The following is a 20,076-nucleotide window of genomic DNA, read 5'->3' on the forward strand; positions in this document are numbered from 1 at the left end:
GTGGTCCCAGTACCGGCGGATCGTGTTCTGGTGGTCCCGATTCCGGTGGATCGTACTCCGGTGGTCCCAGTACCGGCGGATCGTGTTCCAGTGGTCCTGAAACGGAGGAGGAGAAGGAAGTTTCCCTCCGTGCCTGTTCCGGTGGTCCCAGTTCCAGTGGTCCCTGTGCCGGTGGTCCCACTGCCGGCGGATCGTGTTCCGGTGGTCCCACTGCCGGCGGATCGTGCTCTGGTGGTCCCACTGCCGGCGGATCGTGCTCTGGTGGTCCCAATGCCGGCGGATCGTATTCCGGTGGTCCCAGTGCCGGCGGATCGTGTTCCGGTTGTCCCTGTGCCGGTGGATCGTGTTCCGGTGGTCCCTGTGCCGGTGGATCGTGTTCCGGTGGTCCCTGTGCCGGTGGATCGTGTTCCGGTGGTCCCAGTTCCGGTTGTCCCTATGCCGGTGGACTCTGTTCCAGTGGACGCCGCTGGGCAGGAGATGCTTCCCAGGTGCCCTGCTCTCACCGCGCCTCCCAGGCGTCCAGCTCTCACCGCGCCTCCCAGGCGTCCAGCTCTCACCGCGCCTCCCAGGCGTCCAGCTCTCACCGCGCCTCCCAGGCGTCCAGCTCTCACCGCGCCTCCCAGGCGTCCAGCTCTCACCGCGCCTCCCAGGCGTCCAGCTCTCACCGCGCCTCCCAGGCGTCCAGCTCTCACCGCGCCTCCCAGGCGTCCAGCTCTCACCGCGCCTCCCAGGCGTCCAGCTCTCACCGCGCCTCCCAGGCGTCCAGCTCTCACCGCGCCTCCCAGGCGTCCAGCTCTCACCGCGCCTCCCAGGCGTCCAGCTCTCACCGCGCCTCCCAGGCGTCCAGCTCTCACCGCGCCTCCCAGGCGTCCAGCTCTCACCGCGCCCCTGAGGCGTCCTGCTCTCCGTGCGCCCCTGAGGCGTCCTGCTCTCCGTGCGCCCCTGAGGCGTCCTGCTCTCCGTGCGCCCCTGAGGCGTCCTGCTCTCCGTGCGCCCCTGAGGCGTCCTGCTCTCCGTGCGCCCCTGAGGCGTCCTGCTCTCCGTGCGCCCCTGAGGCGTCCTGCTCTCCGTGCGCCCCTGAGGCGTCCTGCTCTCCGTGCGCCCCTGAGGCGTCCTGCTCTCCGTGCGCCCCTGAGGCGTCCTGCTCTCCGTGCGCCCCTGAGGCGTCCTGCTCTGACTGCGCCGCCCCGGTGCACTGGCCTGCCCGCGCAAAACCAGCGCCCTGCTCTGACCACGCCGCCCTGGGTGCCTGAACTTTGTGGGCCACCATGGCCTCCTGAAAATTGTTTTCCCTATTCCCTCCTTGTTGACCCTTCCCTTGTTTGTTCCTTCCTTCTCTGTTTCCCCTGTTCCTCCCGTCCCGCCCTGGTCTGTCCCTCCCGTCCCGCCCTGGTCTGTCCCGCCCGTCTCACCCGTCCCGCCCTGGTCAGTCCCTCCCGTGCCCCCCTGGTCAGTCCCTCCCGTGCCCCCCTGGTCAGTCCCTCCCGTGCCCCCCTGGTCTGTCCCGCCCTGGTCTGTCCCGCCCGTCCCTAGTGGAGCGTCTGGTAGCCGCTCCTTAAGAAGGGGGTAATGTCACATGCCTGTCCTGTCTTGTGTGCACATGTGGGTTTTGTCAGTATGGCCTTTGTGCTTCTGTCATTGTCTGATCCCTCCCCCTTGTTATCTGATTAGTGTTGATTTCTCCCACCTGTTCCCTCTTGATTTCTTCCCCTTATAAGCTCCTTGTGTTTGTCAGTCTGTGTTGGATCCTTGTGTAATGTCTGCGTCTCCCGTCCTCCCCGTGATTCTGTTCTGGTATGTTTTTGAGTTTATGTTTTGATTACGTATTTTTGCCCCCTTGTGGGTTTTGTTTTGTATTTATGTTTTATTTTATAATAAATTACCACTTCTGTGCACATGAGTCCTCGCACCATTTTCCCTTGTTTGTGACGTGACAATTAGTTGTTATGGAGTTACGATAATTCAACTCATCAACTAGCATGTACCATTAAGCATGTCATCTTAATCTATTACACTTTTAGTACAATTTTCTTATCTTTACAGAAAGAGTAAAAAATTCTGTCACCTGACTATACAATCCATAATAAATGTGCATTAATGAATTACGCAGCGTTTTCAGGATAAAACTAACAACATAGCTATAGTCTCTGTGAATACAGTCAGAGACTATAACTTTAGCCATATTAGCAGTACAGCATTCTAGAAAGCTCATTCAGAAATGAAATACAACCACAGTGTCCTCAGTGGCTCGGATGCCGGGAGTCTGGAGATTCATATGCTCTTTGGTATATCCAACAGCAGAACATTTGTAATGTTTTTTGGCACAGACATTGTAATATTATAGCTAGCCAATACAGTAAGTAAACAGAAATGCTCTTTGAGGCTCTTTGCTTCTCCCTCAGGGGTGTGTCTATGCTAAAAAGGCAGATCACCGACAGTCATGGGCAGTCATGCAGCCATACTCTTACAAAAGAATATGGGGAAATATTAAACAGTACGTTATGAGAGATTGATAATGATTGATAAAGTATTGGGTGGATTTGTACCATTATGCACCCTTAAAAAATAAAGGTGCCAGGAAAAACCAAAAATTGGGTTTTCATAGTGATGCCATAGAAGAACCATTTTTGGTTCCCCAAGGAACCGTTTTGTGAAAGGTTCAAGAACCATTTTTTTTCTAACCATTTTATAGTCTAAAGAACCTTTTGCACTCCAAATAACCTTTTGTGCAATGGAAAGGTTCTTTGGATATTAACGGTTCTTCATGGAACCATACACCCTGCCAAAGAACCTTTATTTTTAAGAGTGTAGGCTGGTTGTTTACACAAACTGTGGTCACACATCTGTGTTCAAACGTGAATGTGTATAAATTGTATTTTGTCAGTCCAACACGATCACATGGTAATGCGTAGCAATAGTACAAGTATGCAATCTCATGGAATGTATACCAAAATTTGGCGTTTTGGTGTGCCTATGCTACACAGTTTTTCGCGTGCATATACACATTTTATGGTGTGCATGTGATACGCTCTTGGGTAGGATGGGGGTGGTGGGGTGGGTGGTTCATACGTATAATATCATATGCACGTGTAAAACCGCGTACCATATGCATGGCAAAACATTCCTTGAGATTACAGACTATTACTATTTATACGCATTTTTGTGAGATCGGGCTCGTCAGTCAGATGTCTTCTGCCTACCTAAGTGGACAGTTCTTCACCAAATGAAGCACCTATAGAGCTTAGACCTTTTCCTGTCAGTCAAAGGTCTGGCCATGTGAGACTAATGAGATATCAGTAACTTAAGAGTATTTTATTCTAAAGACAGAAGAGAAAGCATTAAGTGTTGTTCTTCGCTGACGATTTAATTTAGAAAGTAAATATTTTCCAGACGGTATTTTAACAATGTAAAAATATGCAAAGATTCCCCTATCATCAGCCCTATCTGATCTATATATATATATCCATAGATACCTAGCTATACGTGTGCATATTTCAGAAATCGCCAGTTAGGGCGGCTAGTTAAGAAATGCATGTTTAGCTGCTGACTCTGCATTCAAGTTGAGTTCAAAAGAGAGAAGGATTCCCATTTCAGAGTGGGATCATTAGATATCAGTTAGTATTACATGCAGTAAGACTATGGTGGGAAAAAAAGGAATGTTGCAAAAAAATATTAAATGTACTGTATGGAGATGATTTGCACACATTTTCACACACAGTAAAGAAATTCAGGAGAAGTTAACAGCCGTCGTCAACATCTCTTCTGCTCTGTAGGGATCACGCTCAATGAAGCGAAGACTTAAGAGGAAACACACACACATAATCGCATAATCATTGATCACTGGGACCTGCTGTATTCTCTGTCCTCTCTCTACTGACATAAAAGTCAATAACAACAAATAAAGAGCAGTATAGCAAAGAAAAAAAACTGTTAAAAATAGCTCACGCTAAAGATACTGTAGTGGAATGGAAACAAAATAAAATGCTAAGCTAAGACGATAACAGCAAAATGAAGTATCACAATGCAATGCGATTCCTCCAGCATCGGTCCCCCACTCCAACCTGGCCTTACGTCCTAGACATAAAGTTTAATGAATAAATTGATCTCACTGACATTTTGAGAGTATATTTTCAGGTTTATAGAGTCTGAAAAACCCTACTGTTAAAGGGTAAAGGCAAGAGATCTGATGAGAAATCAAATTTACCTTGATCTTTTGACATTTAAGAGGTATTTTAAACTTGCAAGATGTTTTATTGTTACAATACTTAAAACGTCCTCCTCATTACAAACAAAGCTTTTTTTTTTAATAAAGCTCCAAAAACAGCTTGTTTGTGGGGATTGTGGAATTTTTGACATCACATGGGCAAAATCATTTGCATATGTCTGCCCCCAGAGCAAGACATCGACAAACGGATCATTGGACCACAGGTCCTGTCCACTGGCGTTCAGTTGCTTAACGGCTGACATTTGCCTACACCGGATGTGAGTACCACGTCATGGCAAAAGCAAATTGAACCCATTATAATCACTGATGCTATCTACAAATCACTCCGCACTCTGCAGAAGTGGAGCAGTGCTGCGCCTTCTGAGAAAATAGTCCACAATATGTATATGTTTATAAGATGGCTGTGTCTCATGCAACCTTGTTATTTGTACACACTGTGACTATACACATCGCAACATGTAAATAGGAAAATGTTGCCGTTATTTTGTCACTTATTGAGCAGTAGGCTAGCTGAAGCCATATAGCACCAGTCTTTGTGCTAAGCTAAGCTAGCGGGAGTGTGTGTCAGACTGAGTTATGGGATGCACTGAGATGAGAATGATATATATGGACTTATCTAACTCTGGGGGATGCACTTAATAAGCCAAAGTCCCAAAAAGTTGGCATGTTCCTTTAATCATGAGAGCTGTAATATTAATAACGCACTAAAAGAGAGAGCAATACTATTTCAAATGGAAAGTCGTTAGCCAATCACAGCAGTGGGCATTTACACTGAAGTCTCACAGCAGACACGCCCCTTAAAACAGAACCGCTCAGAGCAGAGGGTTAAAATCAAGCTAGGAAAAATGCCTTTTATTTATAAATTATGAAAATGTTTGATGTAAAAAGCATTCTAACATTAGAAGTACACCCCAGTAAACACCATAAAATAATAAACCAGTGCAGTTCATGACCCCTTTAAGGTTCCTCTTGGTATTTTTGACTTTGCTTTGATGTCTGTCGTTTTATGTACAGTGATTCAGATTCTGCACCTTCATTATACATGTACCTTGGAGATACACATTTAAAGGACAATCAAATATATCCAGAGTACAAAAAACTAATCCTGTTGATTTAATTTAGTGTGATTAATTATCAAAAAATAACAATGTGATACATTTTCTTTTATCATTAATCATGCCCCTGACAGTGTAATGGGGGATTCTTCTACCATCTGAGCAATTCAAGCTTAAAGTACCACCTTCATGTTTTTGTAAGTACATACAGATAGATCATTAAAAATATCACAGGCAAAATACAAGAACGACAAGGATAAATTACAAGAAAGTTAAGCTCAGATAGACCGATAAGCTGGGATGTCTTAAAGGGACAGTTCAGCCAAAAAAGAACATTCTGTCATCATTTACTCATCCTCATGTCAATTGGAACGAACTGAGGATGAGTAAATGATGACAGAATTTACATTTTGTCTACTCTGTCCCTTTGTGTTCAATGTCATGAAAATAAATCAGATTGACAGCTGAATACAGCAAATATTGATAGATGGGATTTACAGTTATTATTTTATTAAAAATGTATCAACAGACATCAACAGCCCCGGCCGAAACTCATTGTTTCATATACTGTCTAAACAACAAAGTGCAATAATGATTTAAAAACACATTATCTGTGTTCTAATTTATTCAAGCAAATAAACCCTTCACCCATACGCTACTTCCTTTCTAAGCTACCAAGCTTTCACACACTTTTCTAACATAATAATGCAGATAATGTTCGACTTTAACCCGACAAATGAGAAGCCTCATTGCCTGAACTGAATTTAAATCTCCAGTTTAATTCGATTTATCTGCTCCTTGTGTCGTTGAATTCAGACCGCTCCATCATAACGTCAGTGCATAATTTATGAGTTGAACAACAACAATTAAAACATCAACACGGAAGACTCTACATAATTTATTGAATGACTTGAAGAGAAAGACTGTCTGTCTGGTTAATGATGGACTGGACTTTGAAGTCTGGGATTCGGCAGCTCTGAATATCATAAATAAATTAAGAGAACATTTTACTAATTCGATTCATTTATTCTAGAATATTGATGTATTTTTTTTATTATTTTTTTTTTATAGGAGAGTCATCTGTGTTACTGAAACATTTTCCTGCATGCGAGTGGAGTGGCCGTTCTCACCAACTGTTCCGGACAAGCACCATGTGTTAATGAAAGGCAACTCGAGTGTGTCTTTCTCAAGAAAAAAAGAACTCCCTAGATAGGATGAGTAATATGATATCCTTATGACTCAAATAACTGCGAAAAATGCCATGAAGATGTTTGAAGTACCATTGTGAATTGTATGAAGGAGGAAACAATACACTGCAATTTTGCCTTCCTGCCATATAGAAATATCCAGATGGCCACAGAGGTACCCTACCTGTCCAAACACATGTCAAGTATTGTACAGTCTTGTGCCTTTTCTTTCAAAACATAATCTATTCTTCACCTCCTAGTGCACATTTTGGCTATGTTTGCCCGCATGTAAAATGGGTTGCGTTAAATGCTGAAGCTCTAGCTGGGAAAAAGACAGTGTTTAGCATTCCACCTGGTCATTAGGCAGCTGTGCAGCTGATATATTCTGTGTCCCAATGTAAAATTAATGCCAACCTCGTATCAACCTCAGACAGACAGGCTAATGAGAGCATTGGAACAAACATGGCTTCAATTATTCCATATGCGGCACTATATTTTTAGCTCCATCTTCTTTTCACACTTCAGTGATCTCAATTTTTAAATCCCGATATAAAGAATGGAAACAACAACGTTTCTCTCAAGATAGACTGGTAACTTTGCATAACCCAGAAAGGTTTACAAAGCCCCAAGCAATGCAAAACAAACAAAGACCTGCCTGACGGTCATTACCCGGTCAGGGTTAGTTGCTAATAAGTGGATAGTGTGAGGCAATTAGCACATGGTCCAGAAATGCCCTCAGCAGTCCTAATTAAGTCATCTCTAAGTTCACTGCATAGGCAATGGACTCGCTTATCAGACCCTAGAGGACAGCAAAAACCAACACATAAAAGAGATCCAGGGATAAAAACAAAAGTTATTTCTTAATGATGTACTCGCTTTGCTCTCAACATGAACTTTTGTTTCTTAGATTGTAAAATTGCATGGTTTAAAATGAACAAAGGAGCTTATTTACATCTTACGACCCTGTTTCCTTTCCAGAAGGTACCTTTTGTTTTTGGGGGGTTTTTTTAAGCTTGCTGACAGTCAAAGCCTGTTGGGTGAAATGTTTTCCAAAGAGGGTCGGCTGTGGTCTGCTAATGGACTGATATATAAGAAGCAATCGCTCACCTACATTCAATCTCTTTTCACTGGCATCTGCTCATGCCTTCTGCTCTTCCTCTTCACCTGAGCTCTGTCTTCCTGGACAACTGTTAAAGGCCATCAGACCAGACCGCAGCCCCCACTGGCACCTTTCTTTCTCTCCTCTTACTTCCTCTCTCACTCATGTCATTTTCCATATGCATCTTTATATAGATGAATCATTCATGCTTTATAATGTGTCTATATCTATAACAATTTCATCTAATATGTAATCATAAAAAAAAAATACATCTTGTAAAAAATTTGTGATCAAGTCCATTTGAGCAGTCACATTAATTAACCATTTTCTCTTTCAAAACATGTACGTCTATTGGCAATATCTAGCAATGCTTATTTCTGTTGTTTGTACAGTAAAAGCAGCAGCGGTCATAGACAAGAAATGCACAGATTTATATAGCTAAATGAGTATTCTTAATCTTAGCTGAAGATCATATAAAAGGCATAGTTCACCCAAAAAATAATATTAGCCCATGAGGCTCCAACACGATCTCATGGTCATGCGTATAAATAGTACGAGTGTGAAATCTCGTGGAATGTATACGCCAAAATGAGTTTGGCGTGCAAATGCTACGCAGTTTTTTGCGTGCATATGATACGCACTTTATGGCGTGCATTTGACATGCTCTTGGGTAGGTTTAGGGTGGTGGGGTGGGGGGTTCGTATGTATAATATGCCATAAGTGCGTATCATATGCACGTGAAAAACCGCGTACAATATGTACGCCAAAACTCATTTTGGCGTATACATTCCACGAGATTGCAAACTCGTACTATTTATACACATTTTTGTGAGACTCATGCTCAAGCCCGATGTTCTTCCTTTAGACGAATACAATCAAAGTTATATTAACGCATACACTGTTTTTCTCCCAGCATTATAATTTAGCCTTACAACCTGTAAGATTAACAATTCTCCCCCCCACACACACACACAAAATGCACACATGGTTGAAGAGCGATAACGTTCGACTTGATCTAAGTTTATTGCATTTTCCACAATAAATGTTTAAACTTGACATAAAATAAATCAGTAGAAAAGCTTGAAAAGATTATCAAGGGAGAATCATGAATTACAAATTGATTGTTGTCATCTTAAATTTTGCCAAAAGGGAATTTTCCCCCTAACCATCATCATTATTTTTTTTTTCCTATTGCAACTGAAGCAGATTTTCGCCTCTGAGTCTGTAGGTTTTAACTGTTTTAACCTAAATTTAACTGGAAATAAAAATCTCTTATCACTTACCTCCAAAGGGAACTCTCAAGAACTTTGTTGGAGTCTGCATGGTAATATTTAGTGAGAATGAGGATGACCTATGAACAGAGAGAGAAAAAAGTGGAATGAAACATTAAATAAAAAGAATTTTTACAATTGTTATCATATATTTTAAATACAGTGCTGTCCAAAAATCACATTAAAAATGTATGTGAGACAATTCGAAACACATTCAGAACACTCAATCCTTTTAAAAAGCCTTTCGGCAAAGACTGTATTTGCTCTAAAACAATATTCTCTATATTCTAAATTCTCTAAACACACCAGAGAGATGTCCCTGCATGTGTCTTTTCAGACATACACAGAAGCATGATGTGTTTGTGGTTTTAAAAGTATGCTATCCTCAAATCTATGACAAATCTATGAAATTTTAACCACTTACTGGGCAGCATCTTCCTAACTTATGCTAATAACTATTCTGTTTTTTTTTTTTTTCCGATAGGACTGTCTGCACTGCAAGCAATATTGTTATAGTATTGATGAATACATCGGCATGAAGCCAAGTCACTTTCTTCAACTGGCATCAGGGAGTAGCAGTATTGAAAAAGCTGACAGAAGCTGTTGGCCTGTAAGATCACAGAAATTCAAATTTATTCATTTATAACTTTAAGTGACGACCAATAAATTGGAACTTTATCTAAAACAGGTAAGCAATTTTACAACCTGTAAATTCATAACACAAAATAAGTCTTTCCGGTCTGGATTAGAAACACTAAAGTGCCAGCTGGTGATGGTGAAGATCAGATTAAAATCAGATTTTCTGATGACATCACAACAGTGCATTTTTTAAATAATATTTTCTTCATGAGGTGTTTCTCACATAAACAACTGAAATAATATTTTATTATCTTCATTACTTGTCCATCCACCGTTTGCATTTCTGTATGTTTTAATCCAAACAAGTAGGTCTGAAAAAGCGAATAATGACATCTTGATCATTATGTTGAAGGCTTTCTGCATGTATTTTTGTGTTGTGGTATTTCAGCAAGTGCAAAACTAGGCTCTTAGAAATTGCTTCAACCAACACAATACAGATGAAAAAATCTACTGTTGCTCCACCACAAGATTCTTTCTGCAATGTGATTCTACTTGCCTTGAAGCATTTTCACAATGAAACCCACTATTTCTATAACACTAGCATCCAGCTCTTACTATGCTTGTAATGGATGGAAAATGCTTTATATTTTGTACGTTAAGAGGAAATACCGCACAAACACACACACAGACGCTCGCACACCCACACACTCACACACAGAAAAGCGATGCCTTCCTCTGGTTGAGGTATAAAAGCCAGGGTTAGATGTATCCCTTAAAGTCTATGCTATCTTTTATTCATGTTAGCAGGATGCCAGAGTTTGCAGTAACAAATCAGTAGATTGAGAGTGAAGGGGGATGACTTGTGTCTGTGTGTCTCTTTTATCTTTCTCTGCTGCCTCACACACTGGGTCTCTGACAGCAAAGCCCAATGGAAAAGCATCGCCATGAAAAAGGGTCAGAGAGATTCAGGGCCTTGGCAGGGTGACTGACAGGTCGGTATTGGACTGTGGCAGAAAGCGTGTGGACTGGGCCCACCATGGGCTTCGCTCAGGGGATCGGCTGAGAGGGTTATTGCCCTGAGCTTGTCCCCCCCTCTGCAGACGACAGAGGTGCTAAAGGTCAGGAGGGTGTGAGCCACAAATCAAAGGTTTCTTAACAGTGTGGAGGTTGTGTATGGGCGAAAAGATACAGTGATTATAGCAGGATTCAAAGTGAACTACTGAACCAATCATAGATCCAGCATTTAATGCACTTTAATGCTTGCTTACAAAAATACTTGACATTTGAAATGAATTTTTGTAGGCCATTTTTTTTTCTTTTAATAAATTATTTAAATCAATTAAAAATATATATTTTTAGAATAGTTTAGCTGCTCTGAACATTGAGTAATATAAGAGGGCTTGAGCACGAAAGTTAGTGTAATCATTCGACATTCATAATCATTCATAAACTAAAAATATATTCCCACACATGATTATGCTGTAACATACACATTTAAAAAAAAAAAAGTCTTTCATGCTCACCAAGGCTGAATTTATTACAGTAGCAAGAGTGTGTGATCCCCTTGCAAAATCTATGAAAATGTGAATATTTTTAACAAAATAAGACAGATCATACAAAATGCATGTTCTGATTTATTTAGTACTGTCCTGAATAAGATATTTGACATACAAAATGTTGACATTTAGTTCTTAAAACAAAAAATAAATAGTTGAATTTATAAAAATGGCCCAGTTCAATAGATTCTTAATACTGTTTGTCATCCTTGTTCACGAGTCCCTTGTTTGTCCTGAGCCTTTAAAGAATGTGAAAAAACCCTTCAAAATTCTTGATCCTGAAAATTCTTCAGTTTTCTAGCATCTTTTGTATATTTGAACCTTTTAGCTGTGACTATATGATTTTTGACACAGAGGACAATTGAGGGACTCACATCTATTGAAAAAGGTTCAAATATTCACTGATGGAAGAAGGAAACACGATGCATTAAGAGCCGGGGGTGAAAACTTTTTGAGCTCAAGGTAAAATGTACTTAATTTGTCTTCCAGGAAACATGTAAGTATCTTCTGTTGCTTCTGAAGGGCAGTACTAAATGAAAAAAATAAGTATTTTAAACACTAAGAAAAAATTGGATCTGACAAATTATTGAAACGGTTAAAACAGTCTTCTTGTTGTGTTTTACTATTCCACATATCATGTTCCTTTCCTTTCTCTCTCTCTGTCTTTGTCTATCATCAACTTCCATCATCAAAACAAATCTGAAAAGTATCTCAGGCATCAGGCCCCCAAACATCCTGTTGGCTATTCATGCCATAATTTGTCAAGAACATAACTATTTACCAGATGTGATCTGTAACTAATTTAAAGACCCTTTCTCTCTGGGAACACTGAAAAAAATGAGGCTAACTGTTACTGCAAACACAGCTGTATCTGGAAGAATAACCAAGAATATTTTTCCACTTATGATTTTTGAATGGATGAATAAACATTTATCAAACATTGGATAAGCTGTCTACATTCACCCTTCAAGAAAACACAAGACAGTTGGATTTGTGCTCTCCAGATGCCGCACACAATAGTGATCACAAATAAGAGAATTTGCCGTTTATCAATACAGACACCATTATGACTATTTCTTTGAACTAATTAAGTTTAAGCTAATCAAACCAAACGTATTAGTTAGCCACAGAACATTGCAGCTCTTTTGGCATCAGGCTACCTAGGGAGCCAAGTGCCCCCGCACAGGCGTCAGATGGTGGCCTTTGGAAAGAGTCTGTCTGCGGAACAACACTAATGAACCACTGGGAGTAAAGCCTTCACTCACTGGCCTCATGCAAATACAATTTGAGGAAAAGAGCAACTGATGATCAGCAGCTTAGAGCAAAGCCCACTGAACTCATTACTGACATCAGCATGCAGAGAATAATCTTCACATCATTTAGTTTGAGCAATAACAAAGCTGACATCAGCTAAGAATGAAGGGAAGTGACTTAATACACACACTCTGGTGGCAGCCTCTCAGTTTATCAGCTTACCAAGAGGATGAGATAGCTGACAAGAAAAAGAGGGAAGAGAAAAACAACCGTAAAATATGCGCTGAGGACAAACGGACAACATGCTATTGAGAGTAAGCAATTTTAAAAGCAACTTTTAAAAAAACAGTTGTTCTCGCACCATGGCAGAATATGCAAGGGGAAAAACTGAATGATCATCTAGCAAGGAAACTGATCTGCTCGTCCAATGACGTCTACTTGCTCGTCATTAATGCAAATAAGCAAGCTAATTGTAATAAATGCAAAGACTATCCATTATGAGATGTAAGCATTTTTATACTTATGTATATTCTTTTACATTTAATCCTTTTATTTTTTATTTGTTTGTGTGCTGCTGTACATCCCTGTGTGTGTAATAAATAGAGTGTACGCGTGTTGTGGGCCCGTCTAGGTGCCTATTACTAACGTGCTCTTTAAATAACAAAAATAATAATATTGCGCCATTGGCATAGTCTATTTCAGTTGCCTCAAAATAGCAACACACCAACAATGCATCTGAACACACCTCGTCTTCAGACCAGCACGCCCATGGGTGCAAATGCATTTGCTATTTAAACAACGTGACGCAGGACGTGAAAATAATAACTGCGTCAGACACTAAACTAGCAAAACAGAAACTAACAAAGCTAGCTTGAATGATAGGGCCCTAAATCTTAAGATCAAACATGTCTAGAACACACAAATAACAATTAAGGAAGATAGATGGACCAATATTCAAACTCTACACTGTTCTGAAACACTAAAAATATCAATCATTTGCATTGCATTATGTGATTGTATAGGCATCACAACATTATACATTTTTATGTTCAGTATACAAATGGGTATTCCTTTGAGATTTGTTAAAAGATCACATTTTATAGTGTAATTAATTATTGTTTTTAAAGATGAACTTTAAGTGAGTGTTAAATGACACATCAGAGTGTAACAGATTATCAAAAGAGAAAAAGGGTGGGGTGGGACTTGGTTCTATGTATCAGTTGTTCACTGAATTTTGAGATACGGCTGTTGCATTAATACGATTTATAACATGCATTTTCAAAATAGAATGAGTGAATAGTTATTTAATGCCAACTTATAAATATCTAATATTGCCCAATTACCAATTTAATATCAATACATGATGTATCCTTAATTTATATAATAAAATGTCAACTTTCCAGTGGTTTAACAAGAGTAGAAGCTACACAGGCTGAAAAGGAAAAAAGAGTGATTGTAAAATCAGTTCTCTTCTATTCACACAACTTGAGATGGTACAATATGCTTAGCACCATGTGCACTTCAGAAAAAGGATAAAGGAGAGATTGGAGCTATTTCTCAAACCTCAGCAGAGATCCCTGGGATTTGTCACTATCACTGTCCTGCATAAAAGCAGATAAATGCCTTGAGCATTACACACACAGATTTGGCTTGCCAAGATACGAAAAGTATGAAAGCGCCTCTTGTAGCCTTCTCAGCTGCGTCGCAGAAGCCTTTATGCATAAATCATTTATCCATAAGTCAAAATGTTTTTTTTCCTTAGTGACATAAAAAGCTGTCAGTAAAGAAAAGGCAGGTCTACAGTTTGTCTCTCCGTCTGTTCTGTTGTGAGACGAGGGGTCACAGTTCTTCTGGGGGGAAAACGATTTCTGCTGCTGTGAGTAATGGCGATAGAGGCAGGAGGATAGGTAGCCATCAATCAGTCCACCGCACGGCGAAAGACAGACTCTCTATTGGAGACCTTCGGAGGAAAAGAGCTGTGATCCCAATGCATTTATACCAACACACTGGCCCTCGGCCCAGAATATCAGCTTGGCAAACTGGTTTTAGCTACATCTAAATCTTAGTCTAGAAATATCTGCAGTACTTCACATGCTGGGAAAAAAATAGCTTGAAAGAAAGCAAGTACAGCGCCTCAACGTCAGGCTTCTGCAGGGTGTCTTTTATGGACGTCATAAATCTGATGCTAATTAGAGGACGAGGCAGAGTGCAGGTGCATAGACTCTGAGAATCATAAATTAAAAATAATTTTATAAATTGGGGAAGCATTATTTACTCTTACTGACTACATTTTATTGAGGAAGTTAAAGTTCTCAATCGATTCTTTGGATGTGTTGATGGTAATGTTGTTTTTTTATTGGTTTCAGTCCCCGAAAAAGAGACACTAATCTGAAAAGATTCTAACCTTGAAAAAAGGAGAGTCTTTGAATAAATTGTGCTTCTGTTAGGGATGCATTCAAGTAGGGCCACTGATGAACCGCCTGGCTTTCCCATGTCTGTCTGCGGTTGTGTTTCCTCCTCCTATTGGCAATGTTGCATGTTTCATTCTCTCATGCCTGAAGTGCTTCAAAACCCAAAGAGGAAATGGAGGACACAGAAATATATTATTCCAGTCATCTTTTCTCAGGCTGCTCCGAATGCCGCCTGTGCATGCCTTCGACAATCCTTCAAGAAAGTGCACGTTTTTCCTGAAATTTCTGAATTTTTCTCTAAAAAGGCCAAGAAAAAGTTCTCCACTTTGGGAGAATGCCATCTCTCAACCAGTGCAGTTGGTGACATTTATTAGGGAAAAGTCAACCAGCCTGTGACGAGCCTTGAATGGACAAACACAATGCCACAAGAGGCACCATTGAAAAAAGCACCATGGCAAACATACCACATGTGAACTGTGACTGCACAGAGCACTGGCTTCAGTTGACTATTCGACATTCCAATGAACTTGGCGTTTCATTGAAGGGCAGTAAATCAAGTGATAGAGGGAAAATAATTCACCAAGTCTACACTGAAAGTCATTCTTACAAAGCCAGACATGGAAATGAATCACTGCGGAAAAATGCATGATCCCTCAAACTAACACGTCTGAAGCAGCGAGACCACACACATACAAAAAAGATACATAAAAAGCCATTCACAAGTAAAACGACGGCATCTTGTCTCTTAAATTAACGATGGGTTGGAATGGAGATAGCAATGAATGATAGACAAGTCTGATTTATGTTCCCAAGCATTGAGAGAACTCCAGTTTAAAATGTGCCACATGCTAATCCATCGTAGGCTGATTGACTAGGTAATCTCAGGGATGTGAGATTATGAGAGAATCACTGTAAAGATGTGTCTGTAGAAAACGATCTGCTTCAGTCAAAGAGGTTCACTAATCAAAAGCATGCAGGCCATGTTTAGTTAAGCACTTACCAAAGAAACTGCCAAGAATATTAACATAATGTCACACTTTACATTGCAGAGTTCGTGTTAAAGTATAATTAGACATGTAATGTGCAATTAAAATGCAATTATTTTTGAGAACATCCTGCAGCTACATATTTTATTCTTACTGCCATAGCAATTAATTACATTAATTTGCAAAACAGCGACTCTGCAATTTAAAAGTACTAAATGAGCACAATGGTTGAAACTCTTTTACTCAATACTGGCATAAAATAAATTACTAGTCAACTGTAGCTTTATGTCCTAAGGGCTAGTCTAAGAATGTTTTCCATGTAGAATCCGCTCTGTACAGATCTTATCACATGAAGTGTAAATACAACAAAAAAGTCACACCTCATCATTTAAAAACCAGACTCACCGGATTTTTTGTATGCTTGTTTCTGACACATAATTTGTACGTCTTTAACTCAACTGCCAATAAATGCTTGGCATGTACTGTAGATGACGCATAAAAACAGCTGATACGGTTAAAGCAGGGAAAGAATGACCGCAGAGCCACTGTCCAGCTGTTGTTTCTTCCCAATGATTTCTTTTCTCATTACTCTCTGGAAATCCGGCCAGACTGTTGAATTTTCAGGACAAACGTAAACGAAATCGAAGTGAGTGTTGTGTGCATGAGTTCAAAACATGATTGAATGGCCTGTAGCGTTGCATTGATGAACTAAGAGGAAAAGTAGGATTATAATGAACTCTGCAGATAGAAGATCTGGCAAGTCCTTCTGGCACGCTGACAGTGGAGGCTTTTCTCAGCCAAACACAGTGAGAGAGGCTCATAGTGGACACAGCTGTTATTACTGGCATAACAGCTGTCAACTTTGCAACACAGTAATCCTTCTCTCTCAATCATCCCTTTATGTTGTGATAATTCCCCCGTATCTCTCCATTATTCTGTCTGTATCTACCCCTCCCTCGCCCACAACTCTCTCTCATTTTGATAGATTATTGTCTCTGCATGGCAATAATTCCTTTTTGCCGATACATTTCCGTCTATATTTCTTTTTGGCATTCTTTAAATTCGACATGATCCCAATATCGTTCTTCCCCTGATACTGTCCTGTCTCATTATCAGCATTCAGAGCCTGAAGCTTCTTCCTGACAAGTTTGGCAATGTTATCTGTCTTCACTTATTTGTGTACTTGTGTGGAGTGAACAGAGAACAGATAACTTTTATCTCGGATACAAAGGGGGAGTTTCTGAAGCTCTGAGACTAAACCCGGATTGAATTAAAAGGGATTGTAATACATTATGCATAACTACTAAAGGTTCAGACTCGACAACAAAGCTTCGCGTGCTGGTTTTGAAAACTGATTGTCTTAAGAAGCAGTGGAATGTGAACCCCATTCTGTCTGAGACCCCTTAAGGCGGACCGCGTTAAGCTGCATGCTCCACTGAAGCGATGTGCCATGGCGCTGCTTAAATTTGTTTGCAGTTCGCCAGGTTCCAGTCAAACATATAAATTCACAAATAATGACTGGAATGAAACAATTAAAGGTCAAAGAAACAAAACAAACTCGAAGGGTTCAAATTGTGGGTGGGACCAGAACAAGACATTAACAAAGGGAAAGAGAAACAAAGAAAGAGACAAAGGACGATATAGAAATGTAACAAAATAGATTATTTAAAAAAGAACAATACAAATTTACTTAATATTAAAAATACTAACTAAATTATGGCAAATTGTTATGTTGTTTGACTTTCAATACTGTAAATTCACACAATACATCTGACATCACACTTTTTAAAATTCAATCAGATTTAGATGCAATCATCAATATATAAAATGGACCAATCTTTAAAATAGATGGTATTCATTACGGTTATTAGTAAACCTTTACTTAATCAGAGGGGTCTTATAATGGGGTTTAAAATCTCTTTTACAAGAGATAGCTGGTCCAGAAAAGCAACAACCAGACCCAAACAGCATTACATAAAATTACAACATACACATCCATTCAAAGGTTTGGGATTGGTAAGATTATTTATTGTTTTTGAAAGAAGTATCTTATGCTTATGCGTCATTTATTTTATTTAAAATACAGTAAAATAAATGTACTATTATGAAATATTTTTACAATTTAAAATAAAATCATTATTAGTTTTCAGTGTTACATGGTCCTCCAGAAATCCTTATAATATGTTGACTGATGCTTAAGAAACATTATTATATTATTATCAATGTTGGAAACTGTTGTGCTGTTTACTTTTTTTTTTCAGGATTCTTTAATGAACAGAAATTTCAAAAGAACAGTATTTTTTTTTTAAATAAAAATCTTTAGTAAACTTATAAATGTTTTTTATAAAACACTTTTGATCAATTTAATGCATACTGACCCTAAACTTTGAAATAATAGTGTACAAAATTACATTTAAATAGAGGCAAAAAAAGAATCAAATAACCATAGCTGAATTACAATCAAATGATTGAAATCCTAGATTCAACACACGTAATATTTAAACTGTATGAAATATGACAGAATAAAAAAAATCCCTATGCAGCTATATTTAAAAGAGAAGCCAACAGCTTTAGATGACATGAGAAAACACAAATCCTCTGATATAAAAACCCACAATGTTTGCTTTAACCTCTAATCTTTTCCAAACAAAGCAAAAACCATTGCCTCAGTTAATGGAGTCGTCTTTGATGTGGGATGGTGCTGTCCCAAGAAGTCTAAATTGGCCATGCATATATGAAACTATTACTTTAATGTGAGCCTTTATCTGGATTAGGGGAAATTACACTGACCACTAGAAAAGAATCCATGTGATGAGAGAGTAATTAAGAGGGATATGCTGACCACACAAGGTTTAGAGGAGAGCAATGTAAACATTTTGAGCATAGAGAGATCTCTATAGCTCAGCCTAATGCTCTCATGGCTAATTGAATCAAGTATTTTTTGGCCTCATTGCTCCATTAAACTGTGCACACGAGCCTGTCTGACTCTCAAGAGTAAAGAACCTCACTGCTGCCCTCTCACCCCAAAAACTTTACTCTTCATTTCGGTTTACAGCATCTGCCTGGTAGTTCTCTTCAAAATCAAGTTATTAAATTAAATCCAATCACATATTTCTTAAACTTAAAGGGTTAGTTCACCCAAAAATGAAATGTATGTCATTAATGACTCACCCTAATGTTTTCGGAACACAGTTTAAGATTTTATATTTAGTCCGAGAGCGTATGCAAGTGTATGCACACTGTACTGTCTATGTCCAGAAAGGGAATAAAAACATCATCAAAGTAGTCCATATGTGACATGATTTTTGGTAAACAGATAGCCTCTTTATCAATGACCTTTTGTGTCTTGCCGTCCTTGTGCAAGGTGTCAATGGTGGTTTTTTGGACAACTGTCAAGTCAGCAGTATTCCCCGTGGTTGTGTAGCCTACAGAACTAGACTGAGACCATTAGCTGATTAGAGTGTGGCACCAGGTGTCTTCAATATTTTCACAATATTCTGAGATACTGAATTTAGGATTTTCCTTAGTTGTCATAATCATCAAAATTTAAATAAACATTTAAAATAAATCCCTCTGTGTGTAATGAATGAATATGATATACAAGTTTCACTTTTTGAATGGAATTAGTGAAATAAATCAATTTTTTTGATGATAATCTAATCATATGACCAGCAACTTTATATGCAATTATATTCATATATACATTCAAATTATACACAGCACACATATATATTATGTTAAAACATTTTTTGGATGTGATTAATCGCAATTAAAGGTGCACTATGTAGTAGTAAAATTTCATGCAGAAGCACTTTACTCTTAGCAGTGTGAACAAGTTTCACTCCAGCTGCTGGGCGAACGCACAGAGTAATGTCATAACATCATTTTAATCACACTTAAATGTATCTAATATGATACATAGAGCTGCTTTACCTCATAGACTTGAAAAGCGGAAACCAGGCTGTTCGCGAGCCATGTGTTCTGCATCTCATTAACAATCGCTCCAGCAGCCGTGCTCAGCTTCCTCAACATTCGGTCCTGCTCTGCTTCATACTACAGTAACGTTAATAACTGCACCCATGAACATGATTTCTGCCCGAGTCCTATTTTCCACCGGCTGTGAGGTGAAGACCACATGTCCCAAGATGCAGCGCTCCAACTTGGCGTCAATCAACTACGCCTTTGTTTATGGTTTTACAGTTAATAAATTTGTTATATTGATTACAGGAGAGAAAAAAAAGGGTTAGTTGTTACTTTTTACACTGGTGAAAATATTCCTAAATTCAACAGACATTCACCTTTTGTGACAACATGCCCCTATGGCATGTAAAATGGTTATAGTATTGTGTTAAGATATAAATCATGAACCTATTCATTGTTATAAAGATCACTATTTCTGATCACATGCTTTGAATTGACCTGTAAAGTTTTGTTGCTCCAAGTTGAGATGATT

General features: G+C 39.4%; 1 protein-coding gene across 5 annotated transcripts in view; it reads right to left on the bottom strand.

Annotated features, from left to right (window-relative positions):
• sorcs2 (sortilin-related VPS10 domain containing receptor 2) overlaps nt 1-20,076 on the bottom strand; it is a 244,308-nt gene that overhangs the window by 153,074 nt on the left and 71,158 nt on the right. For all 5 annotated transcript variants that reach the window (XM_067438786.1, XM_067438769.1, XM_067438779.1 and 2 more), the window contains exon 2: nt 8,850-8,917. In XM_067438786.1, coding sequence (XP_067294887.1) covers nt 8,850-8,917 — 68 coding nt within the window. The remainder of the gene's footprint in view (nt 1-8,849; nt 8,918-20,076) is intronic.

This window comes from Pseudorasbora parva, chromosome 1 (assembly GCF_024679245.1).
Source record: "Pseudorasbora parva isolate DD20220531a chromosome 1, ASM2467924v1, whole genome shotgun sequence".
Lineage (NCBI taxonomy): Eukaryota > Metazoa > Chordata > Actinopteri > Cypriniformes > Gobionidae > Pseudorasbora > Pseudorasbora parva.